The sequence below is a fragment of the Lepidochelys kempii genome, chromosome 5, assembly GCF_965140285.1.
Source record: "Lepidochelys kempii isolate rLepKem1 chromosome 5, rLepKem1.hap1, whole genome shotgun sequence".
NCBI lineage: Eukaryota > Metazoa > Chordata > Testudines > Cheloniidae > Lepidochelys > Lepidochelys kempii.
Genome location: NC_136384.1, coordinates 99,886,974 through 99,905,237, shown reverse-complemented (window position 1 = coordinate 99,905,237; position 18,264 = coordinate 99,886,974). Strand labels below are relative to the sequence as shown.

General features: G+C 45.4%; 1 protein-coding gene across 1 annotated transcript in view; it reads left to right on the top strand.

Annotated features, from left to right (window-relative positions):
• Positions 1–18,008, top strand: part of CFAP95 (cilia and flagella associated protein 95) — a 54,060-nt gene extending 36,052 nt beyond the window's left edge. Inside the window, exon 6 of the mRNA XM_073346245.2 lies at positions 17,810–18,008. Coding sequence (XP_073202346.2) covers positions 17,810–18,007 — 198 coding nt within the window. The 3' untranslated portion in view covers position 18,008. The remainder of the gene's footprint in view (positions 1–17,809) is intronic.
• Positions 18,009–18,264: the final 256 nt, after the last annotated feature.

Genomic DNA, 18,264 nt, shown 5'->3' with positions numbered 1-18,264 from the left:
AACATCTGAGGAGAGAAGATGTGTCCCTTAATAGCCTCTTTTACATGAAGATGAGTCCTCTTAACAGCTTTGCCTTCTCTTCAGGGAAAGAGGGGGAGGAATAAGGAATCTCACTGAAAGCTTCAATGGGATAGAAGAAGAGATACTATTTCAGCACCCCTCACCCCAGAGAAAAAAAGCCCAGGAGCAACAAAATGGCTCTGTCTGGTCCCTTGGGTGACATGGTATAAGGAGGAAGCTTGATTCAGCATAGTTTCAGCAATTCTTGTTAGGCCTGACATACTCTCTACATTAACACACTGTTGTCATAATCTGTATCTAAAAGGTGTCATGGAAAAATCATATACAAACTGGTACCAATATCATTGCATGATGTACAAATGGGGTATGTACAAAGAGTTATAAATATGTGCTAGAATTGTGTTTGTTTGCCAAGCAATGCATAAACCCAGTCTGCCCTAGACAAAGGAATACGTTTTTCTATTTGACCAGCCTGGTCATCAGGCAGAGACAGTGAAGGTACATTTACATATAAGGTAAACAAAGGTAACAAGCAGTGGGGAAGACAGCATGACATCTACAGCCAAGGAGGACAGAGAAACTTTGGGCGTATTTTTCAATGAATACATTTGAAAGATTTACTTTACTGTCAAAGAAGGGGAGAGAGCCATCTAAGTTATCCTTCACCAAAGGAGTCAGAGAAACGAAGTACTTTGAGCTCTGTGTGTTGGGTCCTGGCTAAAGAATGGGCCAGCCATGCTGGGAGAATGACTGTGGGGAGAAAACCTTCTTTGAACAAAGGACTCGTTTGTTGAGTTTTTGTCTTAGAAAAATATTTTTACTGTTTGTAGCCATTTCTATTCTTATTCCTTTTCTTGGTATCACTTAAACCTATGTCCCTTTTTAAATAAACTTGTTTTACTTTTACCATTATGCAGCTCAGTGCTTTGACTGAAGTGGAGCATTAAGTTAATAAGTTAACTAAGTTTAGTTAATAAGCTTCACTGTACTGTCTTTAAAGGAGCAGTGAAATAAGATTTTGTGGGTGCTACAGTAAGAGGTGCTGACAACTGTGGAGAAAGACATTGTGGAGGGAGAACTTGGGGCTGAAGGGTTGTTGAGGTCACACTGCAAAGAGTAACTGTATGGTGGAAACTAGGGTGTGACCTGCCTGCTTGTATGCTTGCTATTGGTGTCAGAGCTGTCAGACACAGAAGCATAGCATTGCATTAAGGCACTCAGAGGTGCAAGACAGCTGTCAACTTACCCACTTACTGCCCTGCGTGAACCAAGAGTGTCACATTGCTCTGCTTTTATCTGGTGGGGTGTGTTGGATTTGGCAGCTTTGATGTATGTTGGTTGATAGTTTAATAAAACACAACTTTCCTCTGGCAAGTTTAAAATCTTCTATAATGCAAGGAATTGCATCAAGTGTTTCAAAAATTTTCTAAGGAAGGACCCTAAGCCCTCTCTTTTTATTTGTTGTTTTTAAATCAATACAGATTCTCTGTCTTGATCTAGTCATCTCCTAAATGATGATATTCATAGTAATGCGGGAGGGTAGCACCAGAGAGGTATCCTCCTCCCCTACAGCTCTACACATTGTCCATGTTTATATACATACATACTTGTGCTTGAGTGGCTAGGGGCCTACTTTGGGACTTGATTAACTTTTAGACACCTCCTCGCCTCTCAACCCCATTCTCTTTCCCCTGTTGCATCCTGTCACCATGAGATGATGCAATACCACATCATTGCATGACTTTGCAATGCATCACAGCAACCACAGTAATTGAATGAAATGCATATCACAGCTATTTAGGGCCCAGATTTGAAAAAAAAGAAAAGGAAAAAAAAAGGGGGGGGGTCTTTGGAATCCATATTTAAGCACCTAAATAATTTTCTGAGTTTTTCAGAAGCACTGAGCACCTGCAACGCTCATTGACTAAGACATTTTGCAAATCCTCTGTACCTCCCAGTCCTGGTCTGTCAGTATGCTTAGCTGGTCAGACAACCCAGTGGTTAAAATGCCAGTGGTTGCCTGAAGTTCTGTCTACACTAGATTGCAGCTCAACCAGCGATAGCAGCAATGAGAAATTTTATAGGAAAGAAACTAGTATAAACAGGGACTATTTACAGCAGAACGTTCCCATCTTTGAACAAAAATTTACTATAAATACCGGGAAAAGTTTCTTTTTATCACAGGCCAAGCATAAGATCCTGAAAGACTTCTTTCAGAGTAACAGCCGTGTTAGTCTGTATTCGCAAAAAGAAAAGGAGTACTTGTGGCACCTTAGAGACTAACCAATTTATTAGAGCATAAGCTTTCGTGAGCTACAGCTCAGCTCACGAAAGCTTATGCTCTAATAAATTGGTTAGTCTCTAAGGTGCCACAAGTACTCCTTTTCTTTTTGTGAAAGACTTCTGTTTTTGCTTGTTTGTTCTGTTCTAAGGGACAAATTTGTTGAAATTCTATGATATTTTGCTTAGCACATCATGTCCAAACAATGTGAAAAATTGAAATCAGGAAAGAATATACAGTATTCACAACAAAACAATTTCAATAATATCTTATGTGTTCAATAGGAAAAGGATAAGTGATAGAAATCACATACTGATATAAATAAAAATTAAGGTAAAATTTCTGTTTTTGTGCACCAAAAATGGAAAGTTTAATGGAGTACTTAACTTGGGGAAGGAAAAGAGGGTTCATGTTATGGTCTGGATGCCTTACTTTGTGTGCTTTGGTAGGATGAGAATCCTGGCCATATACTCTTTAAATGGCATAACTTATTCTGTAAAGTGTTTGCACACAAAGGTCAATTGTCATTTGACTGAGTGTTTTGATAGATCACCCCTAGGATGTTGGCCATGCTTAACTGGCCATTTTTCTTTCATTAGATATATGACAGTTTGCATTACTGTATTTGCCAAGAACATATTAACCTACAGTAGAATGGTATGTGATAGTGAGGCAATACCTGTACCGCTTATGAATTTTGATTGATATTGTGAAGTTGTGTTATGAAAATTTGTTGTGTCTTGAGTGCTTATATGTGTGTTGGTCCACCATTGCTGACAGGCCCTGTAGCATGTATGCACCAGACCGGTACAATACAAAGGTGCTTAGGACTTAAAGACCCGATTCAGGTGCAAACATCTGGGACAGTGGATGAGCTGCATCCTTAGAAAACAGTTTTAGCTGGCTCCAGAACGGAGGCAGGAAGGTAGGAGCAATGGAAAGTTACCAGGAGTAGAACAAAAGAGACCAGCTGACCACAAGGAGTTTTAAATAAAGAAATACACAGAAATAGGGGGAGTGAGGCAGAAAGAGGAAGGATGGGGCAGGAATGAGCAATGTCACAGAAGCATGAGGGAGAGACCAGCTAGTATGCACTAGCTTGCATTTGGTGGGAACTCTGCCTGCCTCGATCCATCTGGTTTCCCAAGAACTCACAAAGCCAGAGTGGACTAAAAAGTGAGGGTTATTTGTGGTGTCATCTGTTCATTCTTTTGTATGATTCATACTCTCCAGTGCATGACACAATTAAGTATAAAAGAACATAAAGCCATAGGCGCAGACTCTGTCAGTGCTCCAGGGCTGGAGCACCCATGGAAAAAAAAATTGTGGGTGTTCAGCAGCCACTGGCGGCCCCACAGATCAGATCCTCTCCCTTCCCCCTAGTGCCTCCCACCTGCTGGTGGCCCTGCCGATCAGCATCTCCCCCTCCCTCTCAGGGCCTCCCGCCTACTGCTGTCAGCTGTTCAGTGGTGTGCAGAAGCCACTGGGGTGGAAGCAGAATGGGTGTGATAATAAGGGGTGGGGCCTTGGAAGGGGTGGAGTGGGGGCAGGACCTGGGACCGAGCAGGGGTCAAGCGCCCCTGGGGAAATGAGGAAGCTGGCACCTGTGCATAAAGGTGTTATACTCTGTACAGTCTGTTTATTGACTGCTTCACACGTACGTCATGCCCTGAGAGAGAGTTATTAAACTGTAAACCAGAACCTTCACTCCTTTGGGTAGAATTCTGGGAAAAGGGGGTGTTTTGAGTTACCAGGATATCTCAGGGATCATTCAGTGCTGTTCCTGGGGCCCAGAGCAGTGGGCTGAGAAGCCCCATTTCCTAGAAAGGTTAACAGACTGCGAGTCAGTGCCCAGGAAATGTGCCAGAGAAGTCTAGAGAGGAATCAGTACTGGAGCCTGCTGAAGCATTTGGAGCTTGAAACACCCCAGGGATCCAGAGTAGCAAAGGCTTGGATTCCCATTACAGCAGTCCTGGTGGGCAGCTGGAACAGGGTACTTGGTAGGATCTTTGACAAGTATTTACACTCTTTTTGAAAGCTTTTTGTTGATTAAAGGGAGCAGAAAAGCTTTCTTAATTATAATTAAATATATTTGTATCATTTGCTATGTTTTCTACATTTATAAAGAAACAGGTTTAAACAAAAAAATTTGATACAGACCATAGCCTATGAAATACACTTAAAAAACCCATATAGGTGGTTAGTCAAAACATTTTTAATGATACAGGATAGCAATATCCATCAAACAAGAAATATGACATATGTTAGTTTAACAGTATTCAAAGGAAGTAAACTCTTCTTCAGTACTGTTCAAAACAAAGAAACAATGGGGGATGAATTCTCCATAGAGCAAAAGATAGACTTTCAAGAAGTCTTCATTATTTCATGTCTGTTTTGTAATTTTATACAGCAGGAGAGACACTCAAATAGGATGTCTCTTTTTATGACTTGTAGTTTTATACTTATTGTTTTATACCTTCTCTCAAGCCCTTAGGCAATAACTGCCCATACATATACCATCTAACCTTCTAGTTCTAATAAAGCTCAGTACTCTGATTCTGTGAGCAAACAAAACATTTTTTTTAATCCCCTTGTTTTGTTCAGCAGCTCTGGTCATCTAATTTTCAGCATCCTTGGCTTGCTGTAAAATTAATAGCTATTCCAAACAAAAATTGGTTCATTAATGTAGGATCTTGTGCTCAATATCCCTGTCAGATATAACCCTGGCCTGTTTCTACAGAAGTAAGCTTCCCTTTGGGATGTGGATAATGATATGGTGCCCTGGTTTATTAAACTAGATGTCCAAGTAAGCTAGAATGCAAATAAATATCCCAAATAGTGCTCCTTTACTAAGGGTATGTCTACACTATGGAATAAGGTCGAATTTATAGAAGTCGGTTTTTTAGAAATCGGTTTTATATATTCGAGTGTGTGTGTCCCCACAGAAAATGCTCTAAGTGCATTAAGTGCATTAACTCGGCGGAGTGCTTCCACAGTACTGAGGCTAGAGTCGACTTCTGGAGCGTTGCACTGTAGGTAGCTATCCCACAGTTCCCGCAGTCTCCGCTGCCCATTGGAATTCTGGGTTGAGATCCCAATGCCTGATGGGGCTAAAACATTGTCGCGGGTGAGTCTGGGTACATATCGTCAGGCCCCCCTTCCCTCCCTCCCTCCATGAAAGCAAGGGCAGACAATCGTTTCGCGCCTTTTTTCCTGAGTTACCTGTGCAGACGCCATACCACGGCAAGCATGGAGCCCGCTCAGGTAACCATCACCGTATGTCTCCTGGGTGCTGGCAGACGCGGTACGGCATTGCTACACAGTAGCAGCAACCCATTGCCTTGTGGCAGCAGACGGTGCAATACGACTGGTAGCCGTCCTCGTCGTGTCCGAGGTGCTCCTGGCCATGTCGGCTGGGAGCACCTGGGCAGACATGGGCGCAGGGACTAAATTTGGAGTGACTTGACCAGGTCATTCTCTTTAGTCCTGCAGTCAGTCCTATTGAACCGTCTTATGGTGAGCAGGCAGGCGATACGGATTGCTAGCAGTCGTACTGTACCATCTTCTGCCGGGCAGGCAAGAGATGAGGATGGCTAGCAGTCGTATTGTACAATCTTCTGCCGGGCAGGCAAGAGATGAGGGTGGCTAGCAGTCGTACTGTACCATCTTCTGCCGAGCAGCCATGAGATGTGGATGGCATGCAGTCCTTCTGCACCGTCTGCTGCCAGCCAAAGATGTAAAAGATAGATGGAGTGGATCAAAACAAGAAATAGACCAGATTTGTTTTGTACTCATTTGCTCCCCCCCCACCCCCCCGTCTAGGGGACTCATTCCTCTAGGTCACACTGCAGTCACTCACAGAGAAGGTGCAGCGAGGTAAATCTAGCCATGTATCAATCAGAGGCCAGGCTAACCTCCTTGTTCCAATAAGAACAATAACTTAGGTGCACCATTTCTTATTGGAACCCTCCGTGAAGTCCTGCCTGAAATACTCCTTGATGTAAAGCCACCCCCTTTATTGATTTTAGCTCCCTGAAGCCAACCCTGTAAGCCGTGTCATCAGTCGCCCCTCCCTCCATCAGAGCAACGGCAGACAATTGTCCCGCGCCTTTTTTCTGTGCGGACACCATATCAAGGCAAGCATGGAGGCCGCTCAGCTCACTTTGGCAATTAGGAGCACATTAAACACCACACGCATTATCCAGCAGTATATGCAGCACCAGAACCTGGCAAAGCGATACCGGGTGAGGAGGCGACGTCAGCGCGGTCAGGTGAGTGATCAGGACATGGACACAGATTTCTCTGAAAGCATGGACCCTACCAATGCATGCATCATGGTGCTAATGGGGCAGGTTCATGCTGTGGAATGCCCATTCTGGGCTCGGGAAACAAGCACAGACTGGTGGGACCGCACAGTGTTGCAGGTCTGGGACAATTCCCAGTGGCTGCAAAACTTTTGCATGCATAAGTGCACTTTCATGGAACTTTGTGACTTGCTTTCCCCTACCCTGAGGCACGTGAATACCAAGATGAGAGCAGCCCTCACAGTTGAGAAGCGAGTGGCGATAGCCCTGTGGAAGCTTGCAACGCCAGACAGCTACCGGTCAGTTGGGAATCAATTTGGAGTGGACAAATCTACTGTTGGGGCTGCTGTGATGCAAGTAGCCCACGCAATCAGAGATCTGCTGATATCAAGGGTAGTGACCCTGGGAAATGTGCAGGTCATAGTGGATGGCTTTGCTGCAATGGGGTTCCCTAACTGTGGTGGGGCCATAGACGGAACCCATATCCCTATCTTGGCACCAGAGCACCAAGCCACCGATTACATAAACCGCAAGGGGTACTTTTCAATAGTGCTGCAAGCTCTGGTGGATCACAAGGGACGTTTCACCAACATCAACGTGGGATGGCCGGGAAAGGTACATGACGCTCGCATCTTCAGGAACTCTGGTCTGTTTCAAAAGCTGCAGGAAGGGAATTTATTCCCAGACCAGAAAATAACTGTTGGGGATGTTGAAATGCCTATATGTATCCTTGGGGACCCAGCCTACCCCTTAATGCCATGGCTCATGAAGCCGTACACAGGCAGCCTGGACATTAGTCAGGAGCTGTTCAACTACAGGCTGAGCAAGTGCAAAATGGTGGTAGAATGTGCATTTGGACGTTTAAAGGCGCGCTGGCGCAGTTTACTGACTCGCTTAGACCTCAGCGAAACCAATATTCCCACTGTTATTACTGCTTGCTGTGTGCTCCACAATATCTGTGAGAGTAAGGGGGAGATGTTTATGGCGGGTGGGAGGTTGAGGCAAATTGCCTGGCTGCTGGTTATGCGCAGCCAGACACCAGGGTGGTTAGAAGAGCACAGGAGGGCGCGGTACGCATCAGAGAAGCTTTGAAAACCAGTTTCATGACTGGCCAGGCTACGGTGTGAAAGTTCTGTTTGTTTCTCCTTGATGAAACCCCCCGCCCCTTGGTTCACTCTACTTCCCTGTAAGCTAACCACCCTCCCCTCCTCCCTTCGATCACCGCTTGCAGAGGCAATAAAGTCATTGTTGCTTCACATTCATGCATTCTTTATTCATTCATCACACAAATAGGGGGATGACTACCAAGGTAGCCCAGGAGGGGTGGTGGAGGAGGGAAGGAAAATGCCACACAGCACTTTAAAAGTTTACAACTTTAAAATTTATTGAATGCCAGCCTTCTTTTTTTTGGGCAATCCTCTGTGGTGGAGTGGCCGGTGGCCCCCCCACCGCGTTCTTGGGCGTCTGGGTGTGGAGGCTATGGAACTTGGGGAGGAGGGCGGTTGGTTACACAGGGTTCTGTAGTGGCAGTCTGTGCTCCAGCTGCCTTTGCTGCAGCTCAACCATACACTGGAGTGTACTGGTTTGGTCCTCCAGCAGCCTCAGCATTGAATCCTGCCTCCTCTCATCACGCTGCCACCACATTTGAGCTTTAGCCCTCTCTTCAGCCCGCCACTTACTCTCTTCAGCCCGCCACCTCTCCTCCCGGTTATTTTGTGCTTTCCTGCACTCTGACATTATTTGCCTCCACGTATTCGTCTGTGCTCTGTCAGTGTGGGAGGACAGCATGAGCTCGGAGAACATTTAATCTCGAGTGCGTTTTTTTCTTTCTAAGCTTCACTAGCCTCTGGGAAGGAGAAGATCCTGTGATCATTGAAACACATGCAGCTGGTGGAGAAAAAAAAAGGGACAGCGGTATTTAAAAAGACACATTTTATAAAACAGTGGCTACACTCTTTCAGGGTAAACCTTGCTGTTAACATTACATACATAGCACATGTGCTTTCGTTACAAGGTCGCATTTTGCCTCCCCCCACTGCGTGGCTACCCCCTCAACCCTCCCCCCTCCCTGTGGCTAGCAGCGGGGAACATTTCTGTTTAGCCACAGGCAAACAGCCCAGCAGGAATGGGCTCCTCTGAGTGTCCCTTGAAGAAAAGCACTCTATTTTAACCAGGTGACCATGAATTATATCTCACTCTCCTGAGGATAACACAGAGAGATAAAGAATGGATGTTATTTGAATGCCAGCAAACATACACTGCAATGCTTTGTTGTACAATGATTCCCGAGTACGTGTTACTGGCCTGGAGTGGTAAAGTGTCCTACCATGAAGGACGCAATAAGGCTGCCCTCCCCAGAAATCTTTTGCAAAGGCTTTGGGAGTACATCCAGGAGAGCCGCGAATGCCAGGGCAAAGTAATCCTTTCACATGCTTGCTTTTAAACCATGTATAGTATTTTAAAAGGTACACTCACCGGAGGTCCCTTCTCTGCCTGCTGGATCCAGGAGGCCGCCTTGGGTGGGTTCGGGGGGTACTGGCTCCAGGTCCAGTGTGAGAAACAGTTCCTGGCTGTCGGGAAAACCGGTTTCTCCGCTTGCTTGCTGTGAACTATCTACAACCTCCTCATCATCATCTTTTTCATCCCCAAAACCTGCTTCCGTATTGCCTCCATCTCCATTGAAGGAGTCAAACAACACGGCTGGGGTAGTGGTGGCTGAACCCCCTAAAATGGCATGCAGCTCATCATAGAAGTGGCATGTTTGGGGCTCTGACCCGGAGCGGCCGTTCGCCTCTCTGGTTTTCTGGTAGGCTTGCCTCAGCTCCTTCAGTTTCACGCAGCACTGCTTCGGGTCCCTGTTATGGCCTCTGTCCTTCATGCCCTGGGAGATTTTGACAAAGGTTTTGGCATTTCGAAAACTGGAACGGAGTTCTGATAGCACGGATTCCTCTCCCTATACAGCGATCAGATCCCATACCTCACGTTCAGTCCATGCTGGAGCTCTTTTGCGATTCTGGGACTCCATCATGGTCACCTGTGCTGATGAGCTCTGCATGGTCACCTGCAGCTTGCCACGCTGGCCAAACAGGAAATGAGATTCAAAAGTTCGCGGTTCTTTTCCTGTCTACCTGGCCAGTGCATCTGAGTTGAGAGTGCTGTCCAGAGCAGTCACAATGGAGCACTCTGGGATAGCTCCCGGAGGCCAATACCATCGAATTGTGTCCACAGTACCCCAAATTCGAGCCAGAAAGGCCGATTTAAGCGCTAATCCACTTGTCAGGGGTGGAGTAAGGAAATCGATTTTAAGAGTCCTTTAAGTCGAAATAAAGGGCTTCATCGTGTGGACGGGTGCAGGTTTACATCGATTTAATGCTGCTAAATTCGACCTAAAGTCCTAGTGTAGACCAGGGCTAAGGCAAATTCACAGAAGGAATTAATATTGCTCTTATTTTTTTCCTTTCTAACAATTGCCCTGATACATTATGCAGCAAATCCAAGAAATGAAAACATGGTTAGTGATATTACTCCTTTGAATGGATGATATTTATTTTAATAAAAAAAAGACAGTTAAAAAGAAGACCATGGTAATTATTTTTTCTAACACATTGTAAATTCTGAAACACGAAGGTCCTTTGAGTGCTGGTTCCTATAGGTCAGTGGTTCCCAAACTGGGGTTTGCGAACCCCTGGGGGTTTGCAGAAAGTTACAGGGGGTTTGCCAGAAAAATTTCACTAATGGCGGCCAGAGGACCCTGGGCACTGGAGGCAGCAGGTGGGAGCCAGTTGCAGGGCAGACAGCCCGAGCCCCAGGGAGAGTGGGGCAGGGCAGTTGGGGCTGGCAGCCTGAGCCCTGCCCCCATCAGTGGGGGAGTCAGCAGCCCAAACCCCAGCGCTCCACGCGGGGCTGGAAGCCTGAGCCCCAGGGAGAGCAGGGCCAGGCAGCCTAAGCCCTGCCCCCATCAGCACGGGAGCTGGCTGCCTGAACCCCAGCACTCCACATGGGGCTGGCAGCCTGAGCCCCAGGGGGAGCGGGGCCGGGCAGTTGGGGCTGGCAGCCCGAGCCCCGGCAGTCAGCAGGACCTGCAGCCTGAGCTCAGTTGACCAGGGCGGTCAATGGGGTCCAGCAGCAGGAGCCTCTCAGAGTGTGGAGGAAATTTAAACTTAAATCCCTGGAAATATTCATTTTTAGGACGGGGTTCATGAGATTTCACAATTTAGTGAAAGGGGTTCGTGGGCTGTTAAAGTTTGGGAATCACTGGTATAGCTATTCACTATGGCTACACATACGCCTGAGACTGAAAGATTCTTCACTAGTAGTGTCCATTGGTCTTTTCCTGTGCCTTCATGTGCTCCAAACTGAGGCCATATGGGTGACATGAACCAACTGGCTTTCCAGTTCCTTTCTACTGCTCATGGGCCAAGAGCATCCACAGCTTTCCTAGCATTCCTGCCTTCTATTCAGGTTTATTTTTTTTTTGTAAATAGTTTTATTTTATTCTAGTTAGAGTAGTGTTGGGGGTAGGAGTTATCTTCCAGGCCACCCCCACTCTTCAGAGCACCTATTATGCCTCAAATCCTCAGCTTTATGTCCCACCTGGCCTGCCCCCAGGTATTCCCAGTTAGTGATCCCTAAGCCTCCTTTTTGTGCTGCCTTGGGGAGTGTCTCATTTCATTCATGTGCAATCTTGAGAATTCTGGGTTAGGAAGCATTTGATGGAACTCTAAGGCCACAGCACAACCCTGGGGTTGCTGACACCCCATGTACATCAGCAGGATCTGCCATTATCACCCTTTTGGACATGGCATTTTGCAGTCATGGACAGTAAGAGTGCAGATTTAAAGACTCTACCAGGTGTGTATAGGAAGAAGGTAAAAGGAAACACTCTTAAGAAGCAGTTGAAATCTGCACTTAAACTCTCTAACATGTCTGCCTCCTCTACCCCTTCTAACTCAGACAAGACTCTATGCCCCAGTATGCATCTGCAGCTCCCAGCAAACATGGGCCAATACTGAGAGACAGGGATACCCACAGCTCAACCAGGGATGGGTCTGGTTCCATCATCAGAGAAGGAAAGGAGAGTGTGATTACCTTCTGCACTGGCGGTTCCACACTTCATGAGGAAGAGGGACTTAGTGGTACTAACAGCTACCTCCTGCACTGTCCAATTCACGTACACATGAGCCCCTTCTCACTCTTCTGCTGGACCCAGCTATGCTATTCTTGAGGAACTAGGGTCTACACCAACTCAGAGTCACTGCTACTCTCTGTTCCAGTGATCTCCAGAGAGGTACTTACACCATCAGTACACCAATCCCTGGTCCTTTCCACCAGCTGGGATGTTGACCTGTGAGCACCAAAAGTGTGCCACTCACCAATTCAATCTACCAATCATGGCTTAAGACATGAGGTACTGACAGCTCTGCCTGTATATGCCAAGGACTCTTATTCCTCCAGCAAGATTAAGGCCGATGCACAGACCACTCCAATGGCCAAGATGTGGCATGGGTGCCCTCTCAGTGCCACAAGACATACCAGCAGGCCTGGGACCAGTGGTGCCCTCCACTATGGGGTTGTATACCCATACAACCCTATATCTGGGCTTTATTGGCACTCGTGGGTCCCATACTTTGGGCCTCCTGACTCCAAGGGATCAGAGCAGGAATATGAACACAACTCTTCTTAGCGGGAAAAGCCTCAGCCCCCCCCTTTCCACCCAGAAGCACTGTGAAGAGGAGAAACACCCCAACCAGCTGGAACTGCCTGATCCATCTGCAGCTCTGTCTTCCCTGGCTCCTGACAAAGCAGTGATGCTGGTCTCACCTTCGCCACCTGATGATTTTAAACAACTTCAGGACCTCTTGAGGATGATTGTGAAGGCTTTACAGATCCCTCTGGAAGAAGTTCAGGACCCTACTCACAAACTTCTGGGCATCCTTCAAACTATGGGCCCTGGTAAGGTAGCACTTCCCATCAATAGAGTCTTATTAGAATTCACTCCAGCTGTTTGGCATACTGCAGTTAACTGTGCCCTAACCCCAAAAAAGACTGAGAAGAGATACTTTTGTCTCATCTAAAGAGGCAGTATGTTTTTCCCCCATCCTGTCCCAACTTTGCTAGTAGTTCAAGCCAGTACCAAGCACAACAGATTGAAGTAGCCTTGGTTACCCCATCCAATAGGGAGAAAACTGGACCTTCCTTGAGAGGAAGAGCTTCTCTTTTACCAGCCTACAATTCCGGATGGCAAATTACCAGGCTCTGGATGTTGAAATGACTCATTATAATAAGGTGTCTCCATTTGCTAGCAAGCTTCCCAGGAGCTCAATCTACAATTTCAGGCTGTTCTGGATGGTGGATAGCTTAGTTGTCCCTCCAAACATCTTTCAAAGCTACTGACCCCACTTCCCGCTCCATGGAGACTTCAGTAGTTATAAGGTGGGTTTCTTGGCTTCAGTCATTGAGGTTTCCTACTGAAGTCCAAACAATGGTAGAAAACCTCCTCTTCAAGGGTAACCTTATGTTCAGCAAAAAAAAAGACAAATCATTACACTCTCTCAAAGACTCCCAGGTTACCCTCTGCTCGCTGGGGATTTACATCCCAGACCCTTGGAGGAAGTAATCTAAGCCACTGTCATAAACAGCGTCTCACTCCCCATTCCTTCTTCCATCAATAAGCTTATGAGCCACCCAGGAAACCAGAAGTTACACCATTGCAGGCAGACTGCACCCCATACCATTGCTTCCCCCCCTCACCAGCTATCCCATGCCAAGAAGTCATTTTGATGGGACCTTCAAGAGCTAAAAACCAGTCTTGGTGCATCCATACAGTCCCTACCCCCTTCAGTGGCCACATGTTCCATTTCTTTCCAGTGTGGCAACATGTTACTTCAGACAGATGGGTCTTGGAGATTATCTCCCACTGGTTACACAATCAAATTCCTTTCCATTCCTACACCAAATGCCCACTCCCTGTCCCTCTTCAGGGATCCCTCTCATGACAGACTCCTCAGACAGGAGGTAAACGCCCATCTTCAGTTAGGAGCCATAGAACCCATGCCTCCTCAACACAGGGGGAAGGGTTTCCTATTTGAGATACTTCCTCATTCCAAAAAGGAGACCCATTCTAGATCCCAGACAGCTGAATGTCTTCATATTCTGTTTGAGATTCAGGATGACCACTCTGGATTCCATAATCTCTGTTGTATTAATTAAGGAGGAATATATGGTCCAGTCACTGTCCAGTATGAAACAGTGTTAAGCAAGATTTGGGTTTTGGTATTCAGAGACCTCAGCCTGATTAATACCATGGCAAACACACCATTGAAAAGCTTTTAAAACTTTTATCAAACACAACAAGAAGGGAAAACAGTCTTTGAAAATATAAAGTATTACATAAGACTTTCATATTAACATCCCTTGTCTGACAGTCTGTTAGATTATATTAAAGATTGTAATAACTATCCTTTTGGGGAAAAATAAGAAGTTAGTTGAGATGGGCTGGAGTTGCTGTTGCTGCTGTTGTCAAAGTTCAATCCTTTTTCATCCCAGGTGGTGTTTTGGGATCCAGAAGTGGTACTGGGTTCCTCTATCTGGCCTGGTCAGGACAGAACATCTCTCAAGATCATGATGTAGGACCCGGGGTCCTAGGAGATGATGGGGGTGGCAGCCATGATGGTGAAGATCATGCCAGTAGTCAGTTTTTCTCCCTAAAGTCTGTTTCTTTAAGGACCCCGAAAGGGAGTGATGGGTGGAATAGTCCATACCCTCATTAGGCCTAATTCATGGACAAAATAGTTTCCAACACACTGATTTTCATCACTGACTTCTGGTTCCCACTTTTATTGTGTACCAAGCATGATCTTCACACAGTCCTAGAGTTAGATCAGTAGGCATTTGTGTTTGGACTAATTCAGTCTGTCTTCCTTTCCCCATCAATGTTTGTTATAGGTTATTGTGACATAAACTTTCATTTACTTTTTACAGTTGAGATCACAATTAGGGTAAATTTGTAGGCCCAATTATCACAACATCCCTTTCCTCAACAAAGGTGACTGGTTTGCAGTTCTCAGTTTGAAGGATGTCTCTTTTCATATAGACATTCACCCATCTCACTGGAATTTTCTGTGCTTTTTGGTGGGACTAGAACATTACAAGTACAGGGTTCTTTTTGGCCTCTCGACATCCCAAAGAGTTTTCACAAAGGAATTCGTGGTGGTAGCAACACACTTGCATCGCCAGGGCAGTCCAGTTTTTCCTCTAACCTCTATGACTAGCTGCTCACGGGACAGTATACTCAGTTTCCTGCAATTTGTAGGACTTCAAATGAACCTAGAAATGTCCGGTTTAATCACCATGCAGATTATAGAATTGATTGGAGCAACTCTGGACTTGACTTCACCCAAAGCTTACTTACCTAAAGACAGGGCCTTGCAATCAAGGACCTCCAAAATCACCTAACTCTGACTGAGTCCATAGAAAACAGCTCATTTCTGTCTGGTCCTTCTCATACACATGGCTGCCTGCAGATACAAAACACTCTTCACCAGGCTCCATCTTCATTGCCTTCAGGCATGGCTGTGTATGGTGTGGATGCTGAATAGAGATACCTTAGTCAAGTTATGATCCCTCAGAGTGTTCTGTCTTCTCATCTGGTGGGGGAAAAAAAGAAATCTGTGTTTGTAGAGGTTACCTATGTGTCCCCTCCACCTACAAAGAATCTAAGCACAGACCGCCCCCTTCCCCCTAAGTTGGGGAGCACATCTGGACATCCAAAGGTTGCAAGGTTCTTGGACCCAACAGGAGTCCCAGTTACATATCAATCTTTGGGCAGTGCATGAGGCTTGCAAAAGGTTTCTGCTTTTCATATGTTCACATCATGTCAGACAACATAACAGCAGTATTCTACATAAACAAGAGACAAGCTCTGGAATTAGTGCATCTGACACCAGATCACCCTTTCAGCAATGCACCTTCCCAGAGTAATGAACACTATAACAGACAGCCTCAGCAGAGACCACTTGCACAGAGACTGTGAGTGGGTACTTCACAATTTGGTGGTGCAGAACGTCTTCTGTCAGTGGAGCTCCCTGTCATGGGACCTCTTTGCATCCCAGTAAGAAGACATGTCCAGCCTATTGCTCCTGTGTTGCTCAAGGGCACAATTCCAGAGGGGATTCATTCACAGTTCAGTGGTCATAGTCACTAGTGTATGCATTCCCACTCATTCCCCTCTTACATCATGTCCTGAACAAGATCAAGCAGGACAAATTGACAGTGATCCTAGTGGTTTCTTGATGGCTTAGACAGTTTTGGTTCACCAGTATCTACCAGATGTCCATGTGTCACTGAACCTTCCAACTCAGAACAAAGGCAAAACTGTCCATTCCAGCTTGATCTCCCTCCACCGCACAACTTAGCTTTTGGATGGGTGACAAGCATAGAAAAGTCTTGCTGCAAGGAAGTCCAATCCATCCTCAGACACTGCAGAAAGGCTTCCATGAGAAAATACTATGCTGTCAAGTGGAAGAGATTTTTCATCTGGTGCCAGCATTGCCACGTACATCCATTGGATTTTGGCATTTCTACTGTTGGAATATCTCCTTTCCCTGAAGTCTTTGGGTTTATCCATTAGCTCAATGTGTGTGCACCTGGGAGCAATCAATGCTTTCCATTCTCCAACAGATAATTGTGTGATGTATACCCACCCTTTGACCATGACATTTCTGAGGGGTCTTGTCAGAGCCTCCAGTATCAGTGCCAATTCCTAATTGGAACCTTAACCTCCTACTGTCGGCACTTGTGAATCCACCATTGGAGTCTTTGGCCTCCTGTTCCCTTCTCCATGTATTTATGAAATTAGTCTTCCTAACAGCAATCACTTCAGCTAGGAGAGTTGGGGAGCTTGTGGCTTTTATGGCAGACCCTCCCTACATGGTGTTCCATAACAAAGTGTCCCTAAGGTTACATGCCAAATTCATCGCAAAGGTTCCCTCCACATTCCACCTGAATTGGACTCTTCATCTAGCGGTATTCTACCTGAAACCTCTTGACACTAGAGAGGCTAGGAGACAACTCCCTGGCTATTTGTAGAGCTTTGGCTTTTTTACCATCAAAGGATGAAGCCCTTTTGAAAATCCCTGAGATTATTCTTCTCCTTTGCCAAGTGGATGAAAGGGGAGGAAATTTCATTTCAAAGGTTCCCAAATTGGATAGTAGAATACAGCCTGCAGTGTTATTATATGATCATAGCTCCTCCTCAAGGTGTGAGGGCCCACTCAACTAGAGCACACACTACCTCTGTACCTCAACTAGAGCATATACTAGTCTCTGCAAGGCATACTTTTTGTAGAAATCTGTAGAGCAGTGACATGGAGCTCATTGCACATGTTTACCAGACAATACATATTGGTGCAGGCTTCTTCAGCATCCTTTGGTACGGCAGTCCTGCAATCTGTGGTTTACCCTGGGTCTTCACACCATCCTCCTCGAGGAGTACTGCTTGTGAGTAACCCACAGTGAATATCTACAGGTACCAGCATTAGAAGAAGAAAGGGAGGTTACTTACCTTTATGGTAACTGGAGTTCTTCAAGATGTGTGGTCTTTGTTGGTATTCCACGACCTGTCCTCCTTCTCCTCTGCTCAGTTATTTACTTGATTTACAGTAGAGTAGGAACTGCAGAGACAGTTTGTCTGTGCCACCACTTGTGCCCTTGGTTCGGAGCACAAGGAGGCACAGGGCACAGGTGAACCAACAGATGCTGCTAGTGAAGAATCTTCCAGGCTCAGGTGCATGGAGCACATTAGAACCCACAATGAATATCCATAGGGACCACACATCTCAAAGAATTCCAGTTATTGTAAGGTATGTTACCTTCCCTTTCTTAGAAAAAATTGTTCAAGAACAAATATTTTTTAATTTAATTACAAAAAAAAAAATAATCTCCAGAAGCCAGGAAATAAATCAGTCTTCCAAGTTCACCAATCTTGGCCACTAAACCAATACGTATTCTGTGGTCCACAATTCAGTGCATCAGATATTGTGGCCAGACATTTAATTAGGAGATATAATTATATTCTGTGAAGTGGTTTAATTTCTTGCAGGTTAAATTTTGACCATAATATGAGCAAGATGTTATCAAGCAGCATGTTTTGGAACATTTGTGTTTGCTGAAGAATGAACTACTATAATCTCTCTTGTATCCACAGGTTGGAGCCCAACCAGATGGTTATTCTGTAGTTCATAGAAAATGTCACTCTCAGTTTACTGACACAGCAGATTATAGAAGACATGGTATCAACACATGGCAAGATGAGAGTGGTATATATGCCAATGCTGATATAAAGCAAAAGGTCTTCCCAGTAACTAATCCTATACCCTCAAATGTGCATGAAGATAATTTCTAAGCAGTAATAATGGAATCTGAAGTAGATACATTGTATGTCATGTATTAACTATTTTCCAAATATTCCAATAAATATTTTTGAAATGCTTGCTACAGTAGATGCATTGTTCTACAAGTGATCTCTTTATATTGGGTTGCACTATTCCTACATTGTATGAAGGTTTCCTATATATGGAGTATTTTTTATGATTAAGCATTTTATGGAGCTTTTACAGATTATATATACGCTGATCTTAGCTGAACACTGTTGCTCTGATG